The sequence below is a fragment of the Aythya fuligula genome, chromosome 14 (assembly GCF_009819795.1).
Source record: "Aythya fuligula isolate bAytFul2 chromosome 14, bAytFul2.pri, whole genome shotgun sequence".
Lineage (NCBI taxonomy): Eukaryota > Metazoa > Chordata > Aves > Anseriformes > Anatidae > Aythya > Aythya fuligula.
This window is the reverse complement of record NC_045572.1, coordinates 9,651,563-9,659,545: the sequence shown is the minus strand read 5'-3', so window position 1 is coordinate 9,659,545 and position 7,983 is coordinate 9,651,563. Positions and strand designations below refer to the sequence as shown.

At 53.9% G+C, this 7,983-nt stretch overlaps 1 protein-coding gene across 1 annotated transcript; it reads left to right on the top strand.

Moving 5' to 3' along the window:
• Positions 1-2,981: 2,981 nt before the first annotated feature.
• On the top strand, positions 2,982-5,592 carry DUSP1 (dual specificity phosphatase 1). Its single transcript, XM_032197195.1, has 4 exons — positions 2,982-3,390; positions 3,536-3,684; positions 3,804-4,023; positions 4,555-5,592. Exons 1-4 carry the CDS (start codon positions 3,021-3,023, stop codon positions 4,923-4,925), a joined length of 1,110 nt encoding a protein of 369 aa, XP_032053086.1. The 5' UTR covers positions 2,982-3,020; the 3' UTR covers positions 4,926-5,592.
• The last annotated feature ends 2,391 nt before the right edge of the window (positions 5,593-7,983 follow it).

Sequence of the window (7,983 nt, the reverse complement as noted above, 5' to 3'; positions counted from 1 at the left end):
TCATTGTGGCCCAAGTGCAAACACGGATTTGTTTTGGAGGAAGGGGTTAATTTTGTCTTTCCTGCCTTTTGTTAAGACAGGAAATCAAGCCCTTAAGAATGTCATTCAGGTCAGCCTGAGCTCCTAAAAGGCACTTCAGTCCTGCTTTGTATTTTCCTTTCTTTCATTCTTATGGCAGGTTTATTTAAGAAAAGAAAACAAAAATAGAGTAAAGCAAGGAAATAGCTAGTCCAGGATTATAAGTGATTAAATGCACACTGCCACATGTGATTAATTTTTTTCTTCCTGATTTGCGCTGGGTGTAAACAAGAGCAGATTCAAAAGTCCCGTAATTAAATAAGTCCATCAGAGAGCGATTATTATCGCTGTGTGCTCTCGCAGAGGCAGATTCCCCTTGCGCAAAAGCCTCGGCTGAACATCTTCCCTGTGCTGGCCTAGAGCAGCTGAGGCACCTGGCCCAGGGTGCCCGGCCCACATTCAATATTTGCACCCAGCCAGCCGGCAGCACGGCTGGCACGGCGGCTGCCACGAGAGCACGATGCCTACCTGCGCAGGGGGCACCCACGGCAATGTTGTTAAACTTGGGGAAAACTGAGGTTGCCAAACAAAAAAAACACAACACTCAATCTTTTAATTTTCTTTTCTGTGTAGGAGAAGAGTTTGGGACAAGAAGAGAAATACTGTCAGCAGCATGGGGATACCCCCATCTGTGAGCCGGTGGCCATTTGCACTGACAAGGCACTGGTGGCGCAGCACATTAAAATACCACTTTCCGTTAAAGAGTTCAAATCCACTCTTCCAGCCCGTGCTCCTGCTTCTGGAAGGCTTTGGGCTTGCTGGAGGAGCTCAGCATCCTGATGGAGTCCCCTGGGAGAAGGACGGTGCCTGCTCAGACCCATAAGTTTGGGGCACGGTCTAAGGTCATCATCAAAATGAGGAGAATTGCAGTGAGAAAAAGTGATGAATGAAGGCCTGCCTCACGGCCATCTGCCGTTCTGCTGCGAAAAGTTGGCAAGCCATCAATCATCGCTAATTCCCACTGCTGGGCTCCTCAGCACAGCCTGGGATGGCTTTTTGGCAAGGTCACCAGAGCTCGGCCATGCATGGTGTTGTCACAGCGATGCCACTGCCAGCTGCAGCACAGCCCATGCGCCCTGCCCACGTGTGCGTGGCACGGAGGGACGGGTGTCACCCATCAGCTGCTGGGGGCTGTTCTTCACACCCAGCAGCGGGCTGTGGACCACCAGAGGGTCCCAGTAACAGCGTGGGTGACCGCGTGGTCGAGCGGAGTTTTTTCCCGGCACTAAAGCATATGAATGTTTCTCCCGCAATCTGTTTCCAACCCGCTGTTAAAAGAACAATAATAAATAAATAGAATGAAAAGTGCAAGCCAGTGTTTATTTTTAAAAGACGTGTTTAAAAAAAAAAACAGATTTGCTTTGAGGCTGCAGTTCTGGCAAAAAAAAAAAAAAAATCAAAACAAAAAAATGAAAGAAAAAGCCAACATTGCTCAGCAGAGCAGAGCCATCCCTGCAGCAAGCGGGTGAGCTGGGGCCGATGCTCGCTCGGCTGTGTCTATCCCTGTGTCCCCTCCTCCTGGTCACACGCCAAGAGCCTGGAAAGCCCTGGAGCGCTTGGCCAGATCCAGAGGTGTGCTGGTTTGAGAAGGCTGGAGGTGGCCAAAGACTGGTGGAATCTGGTGGAGGAGCGACTGGAAAGTTCGAGAAAGTTGACAGCCGGCAGCCCACGAGGCTGGGAGAGCTCGGAGCTGGGAAAGGCACCCTGAGCCGTGGGAGGGGACCCTGGGGCAAAGGGGTGCATGGGGAGGGCTCCTCTGGAAGGGGAGCAGCTGGAGAAGAGAGGTGACAACAGCTACCTGCTGCACGGGGCGAGCAGGGAGCAGCACAGCAGGGGCAGGAGGTGCTGGGGGAAGGAGGAATTGCTGGAAAGGGGCTGTGGGAAAAGGGTCGAAGCCGGGGATGGTGCTGGGGGCAGGCGGAGGCCAGGGCAGAGTGCGCTGGGGAGCTCATAGGGCCGGGGAGAAATCGCGAGGAGACAGGGGAAGTGAAAGCGGCGCTGCCTGGAAGCCGTGTGTAAGAAACACCCCAGTGTTTTGGTGGCAGCCGGTCGCCCACGGGGAAAAGAGAACTTTTGGGAAGCGCTGATACACTACCAAGGGGAAAAAAAAAAAACAGCAGAGCTCCAGCTGCTTCATTGCCCGTTACCGGGCCGCCCTAACATCTGGGGAAACGGAAAACAAACTACCACAGATTTTTTCCTCGCACACAAAACGTGAGAACAGCTTCTCAGAGACATTTCCATAACAAATGCCCTCACAGATACCCGTCTCCGTGTGCACACATTCACGTTTGCCTGTGCCTGTACCTGTGTTATTTGCCTATGCACGAACCCAAATCACAGAACCGCCGTGCCAGCATCAGGCTCGCGTACGCGCGTGCGCTCACACGTGCTGACACGCGTGTGTCAGGAGCACGGCCACGAACACGACCCCCCCGCGACCTTGCGGCCCCCCGATTGCCGTGGGGGTGCTGCTGGGGGGGCAGAGGAACCACGCAGCACTGCGTGTGCCCGCAGGCGCGTGCACACCCTTGGGGACGTGTCCGGCTGCGCGTGCACGCGCGTGTGCGCGCTCCCTGCGTGCCCGCGCACGGCTGGATGCGGGACCCCACGCGTGCCCGCCCCGCCGCCCCCCACCCCCCCCACGCGGTTGTAGCCGGGCGGGCGGGCGCGCGCGCGCGCCCGGCGGCCCATGACGTCACGCCGGCGGGGCCGTGGCGCGCCGCCAAGGTGACGTCAGCCGCGGGGCGGCCCCACGTGACCCGGCCCCCATTGAGAAAACGGCGGCGGCGGCGGCGCGCCCCGATATAAGGCTGCGGGGCCGCGCTGTGCCGAGCCGAGCCGAGTCGCGCCGCCCGGGAGCGCTTCGTTGTTTTTTTTTTTAAATTTTCGTGTTTTTTTTTTTTGGTTCTTTGCTTCGCTCCTCGGGGCCCGACCGAGCCATGGTGAACCTGCGGGTGTGCGCGCTGGAGTGCGAGGCGCTGCGGGGGCTGCTGCAGGAGCGCGCCGCGCAGTGCCTGGTGCTGGACTGCCGCTCCTTCTTCTCCTTCAACGCGGCGCACATCCGCGGCTCCTGCAACGTGCGCCTCAGCACCATCGTCCGCCGCCGGGCTAAGGGAGCCCTAGCCCTGGAGCACGTCGTCCCCAACGAGGAGCTCCGCTCCCGCCTGCGCCAGGGGCTGGTGCACACCGTGGTGCTGCTGGACGAGCGCAGCGCCGACCTGGAGCTGCCCAAGAGGGACAGCACCCTGCTGCTGGCCCTCGGCACCCTCTGCAGGGAAGCCCGTGGTGCCCGCATCTGCTTTCTCAAGGGTGAGTGGCCGCCCGGGGTCCCTCGGGGACGTGGCCGCCTCCTCCTCCTTCTCCTCCTCCTCCTTCCCCGCCGCCGGCCGCGGGCTCCGCTCGCCCCCGGCCGCGCAGCGCTCACCCCGCGCCCCTCTCCCCTTTAACCCCGCAGGAGGTTACGAAGCTTTCTCGGCCGCCTGCTCCGAGCTGTGCACCAAGCCGGCCGCCCCCACCGGACTCAGCCTCCCCCTGAGCGCCAGCAGCGCCCCCGGCAGCGCCGACTCGGGGTGCAGCTCCTGCGGCACCCCTCTGTACGATCAGGTGAGTGGAGGAGACGTGTGGGTGCCGGCACCCCGGGGTGCTCGAGGGGTGTTGGGGATCACCATGGGGAGCTGCCCGAGCGGTGCTGACCGGTTGTCTGTCTGTCCGTCCGCTTCCAGGGTGGCCCCGTGGAAATCCTGCCGTTCCTCTACCTGGGCAGCGCGTACCATGCCTCCCGGAAAGACATGCTGGATGCCTTGGGGATCACGGCGCTGATCAATGTCTCAGCCAACTGCCCCAACCACTTCGAAGGGCACTACCAGTACAAGAGTATCCCGGTGGAGGACAATCACAAGGCGGATATCAGCTCCTGGTTTAATGAGGCGATTGATTTCATAGGTAAATGAGCTCTCTCTCCCGTTCTTTTGTCTCGTGTGGTGTACCCTGGGAGTGATTTTTTTTTCTTTTTTTTGGGTGGGGGTGGTATTGTCTTCCTTAGCGTAGCCTCATCTGAGATAGGGGAGCCTTTGTTGCATGGGGATAAATGCCCAGGGACTGTTTTCCATTAATTTTATTCAGCTGAGAGGAATAATCTTGGCTTTACAAAACTGTTTGAGATCTTGAATCAAGAGGCATTAGTCTTGCAGAAGAGAGCTAGTGAACTTAAGCGGATCAGTATTAAAGTAATCTTGTGAGACTGCTAAAGTGACCTGGAGGACCTATTAGTATAATTGGAATTGGAGCCCAGAATGAGAGTAGCTAGAGTGCTGTTTCCCTCAGGACAAAGGCTCTCTTTGTCTCGAAAGCACCGGGCTCACCTATTCGGCTAAGGAAGGGATGGATTAAAGACATGTAAAACGGCAGGCACTGCTTTCCCACCTCTGGAAGCCGTGGGACTTGTTTGCCAACTGTGTATTTTAATTCTTTCAGACTCTGTTAAAAACGATGGAGGAAGGGTGTTTGTGCACTGCCAGGCTGGCATTTCCCGGTCAGCGACCATCTGCCTTGCTTATCTCATGAGGACCAACAGAGTCAAGCTGGATGAAGCCTTTGAGTTTGTGAAGCAGAGAAGGAGCATCATCTCCCCAAACTTCAGCTTCATGGGGCAGCTGCTCCAGTTTGAGTCGCAGGTCCTTGCCCCCAACTGCTCAGCAGAAGCCGGGAGCCCCGCTATGTCAGTATTGGACAGAGGAGCATCGACCACCACAGTCTTTAACTTCCCAGTCTCCATCCCTGTTCACACCTCGTCCAGTGCTTTAAGCTACCTTCAGAGTCCCATCACCACTTCCCCGAGCTGCTGAGAGGCAGGTGAAAATCCGGTCAGAACTCAGACGTACTGTGTCAGAAGTGCAATAACTGTGGGGACAGTGTCATCGGTCACTTGTGTCTTGTGGGGAACCATCCGTGCATCCCAGAACACTGTCACGAAGAGGAGCTCACCTGATGCCAGAGAACTAGGTGTTACAGACTCTCCTGCTGTCTTCTAAAGCCAATATCTGGATGCCTACGCAAAGAGCAAAGGACGCTGTGTTATCCTGAGCTGTTCCCCCTTGTCTTCTGTTTGTCCTAAGCCTGCTGCACATTTAGTAGTGTGCTCACCAGTATTCCCATTCCTGGACACTTTAAGCAACACTGATGCTGTCCCCTCTTATGACAATCCTATTTATTTATTTTTACATTAGAGCATTGTTTTGCCTTCATGAACTTACAGTTTCATTTCTAGAGAAACTAAATACCTCAGCATTTTTTGGTACTGTAATCCTGTGTATATATCTGTCAGCTCTTCTTGTTTCCCAAGCACTGACATGAAAGCACCAGGCGCGTGCTTTTTGAGTTGCCAAGGGTTGTATGTTTGATTTATTTATGATGTGAAATAATATATTTCTTCTTATGAAGACATAGTTTTGTTACGTGACTATAACTTTTTTATACAAACAGAATAAATTATGGTATTTCTATTGAAAGCTGGATATGTTATTTAAAGTCTTGTGCATCTTACTGTCCTAAAACTTCTCTACAAGCTCCCAGATAACAAGCAAAATAAGTCAGTCTGAATTTCTAATGGTGTTTGGCCCCAGGTAATGCAAATTCCTGGGGTCTTGACTGAACTAGACAGAAAAAGGAGTTTAAAAGCAACATACTTGACTAGAAACTTCTGCCATTTCTTAACCTGAGTTCTTTGTCCCTGTATAATTATGTGCTGTGGCAGACAGCCAAGGCCAGACTCTCAGCTGTAAGGTGGCTTTGGCTGCAGTATTGGCAACAGAGCTGTAATAGTTTGAACCAACTGAGACTTGAGCAAGGGACTACAGGGGAGTTAAAATAGTCCTCTCCCAGGAAGGAGGAAGAAGCTTCCTTATTGCTTGTTTACTTCAAATGCTTCAAAGGTTAAGTCTAAAAATTAACCTGTTGCTAGCTGATCTCTGGTGCTGCTGAGTTTGTGCCAAGGTGTTTTCTTTTTCTGTCTTGCCTCCTTAATTCCTTTTTGCAATTCAAAGCGCCTCTGATCCCTACAGTGAAATATTTGGCTGGCAGTGCTATCTCTGGAGATAAATCAGGGCATAACAACAGGCCAGGTTACCAGCAGTCATATAATTTTTACCAGCGGTCATATAACTTCTTACACAGACCCAAATAAATTCTCTGGCTGCAGATTCCCACTAGACTGGACTTTTCTCCAGCATTTAAGCTGAGGCAAGGAGTTTTATCCAGCATAACAAAAAGCAGGGAGACAAGCCCTAACTGGTTAGTGCTGCTGGCAGCTCGTGGGCAGGAGCTGCGGGGCGATGGTGGCAGCAAATGGTGCGGGGTTGGTGCTGTGGATGGGGTGTGACATCCGTGGGGTGCGTGGGGGCAGCAGTGCTGCTGTGACATGTCCTTACTGGGGGCAGCTAATGTGCAAGAACTGCAGCTGGAGGCTTGTTTTTAAAGCGAGTTGGTGGTGGCAGTGCCAGCTAACTGGACGTGGGGGGGTGCTGGGACAGCAGATGTTCTGGCTCTGCATCCACTCCAGGAGGAAGCTGCCCGTCCTCGCATCGCTGAAGTTCAAGGAGTCACGTGCTGCTTTTGCCCTGTCAAAAATGGATTTGCTCAGGCAGATAAGAGCTGTTTATGATTCTTTGTGTAATATTAAGGCGTCCTAATCGCTACAATCCAAAGTCTACGTTTATAAATGAGGGTCTTTAAGCACAAAGCAGCTGCAGTTCTGTCACGTAACCGAAGGCGTGCTGAGCACCACAGCCTCCTGCTGAAACCCTGCAAGTTACCTGGAGCGCTCGCAGTGCTAAATCCCGGGCCCCTTGAAGCGAAGGTGCCCTTGAAGGCCGGGATGATGCAGCGCTGCGTCTGAAAGGCTTCCACGTGCGCTGCTCCGCAGACGCAGCTCTGTCGTCAGCGCCGCGCTCCGACCTGACGCCAAGGGATAAAAACAAATGGAGCAGCTAAAAGGGAAGTGAGGAGAGCTCCCCAGGCTCCAAGAACCGAAGTTAAAAGTCATCTTTCTGCAGTGTGAAGCACCTCAAAGCGCACTGTCCTCCCCCAAAGTCTTTCTCTTCCTGCAGAGCCTGCAGAACCCCTTTCTGCCTTCCATGGAAAGTCCCTGGGCAGGTTGTGCTGCTCCATGGGGTCGCACCCAGCGCTGCATTCCTCGTAAAATGCACAAGGCTCTTTCTGGAAACGTGAGCCTTTTTTTTTTTTTTTTTTTTTTTTTTTTCTTCACCTGCAGCAAACGGTGGAACAAACTTTCACCTTCAAAGCCAAGCAGAGCTCGTTCAGTGGAAAAATACAACCTTGGCAGCCCTGGCCGTGCAACTGATAAAAAAAATCCTGCCTGTTAATCACAGTTCAAACAGAAATCCGCTCTCCGTCAGCCGGGGGAGGTTGTTTATGTGTTTCTTGGAACAATAAAACTCATTACCTGGCAGACGATCAGCTTTATAACCTAAGTAGGCACCTGACAGAGGGGCACAGAGAGCGGCTTCAGCACAAAGCCGGGCTCTCAGTGAGGGCACCCAGAGGCGCTGTCAGCTCGCAGCGACCTTTGCCGGCTCCGTCGTGACCCTCCTGCTGCCACCCGAGTCCTGCGGTGCTCCCAGCCCCCAGATTCCTGCAAATCATCTGTGAACAGGATCGTGCCCTGATCCCAAAGTGCTCCTGGGCCGTACAAGTGAGGGATAAGGGGGAGACAACAGCCACCAGAAGCAGGAGAGGTGCAAGCAAGAGAGCAAACGCCACATCAGTGTGCCAACGTGTCCGCTGGGGGAGATGGATGGACACAGCCAAGCTGAACTTTGCTCCCTGTGCACATGCTGGGGGGCATTTTTCCTTCTGCCCCCTCATTTATTCTCCCTGGTTGGCCAG

Coding starts and splice junctions, on each gene's coding strand:
- DUSP1 (XM_032197195.1), top strand. CDS start 3,021: ATGGTGAACCTGCGGGTGTGCGCGCTGGAGTGCGAGGCGCTGCGGGGG. Junction 3,391..3,535: donor CCGCATCTGCTTTCTCAAGG/GTGAGTGGCCGC, acceptor TTAACCCCGCAG/GAGGTTACGAAGCTTTCTCG. Junction 3,685..3,803: donor GCACCCCTCTGTACGATCAG/GTGAGTGGAGGA, acceptor GTCCGCTTCCAG/GGTGGCCCCGTGGAAATCCT.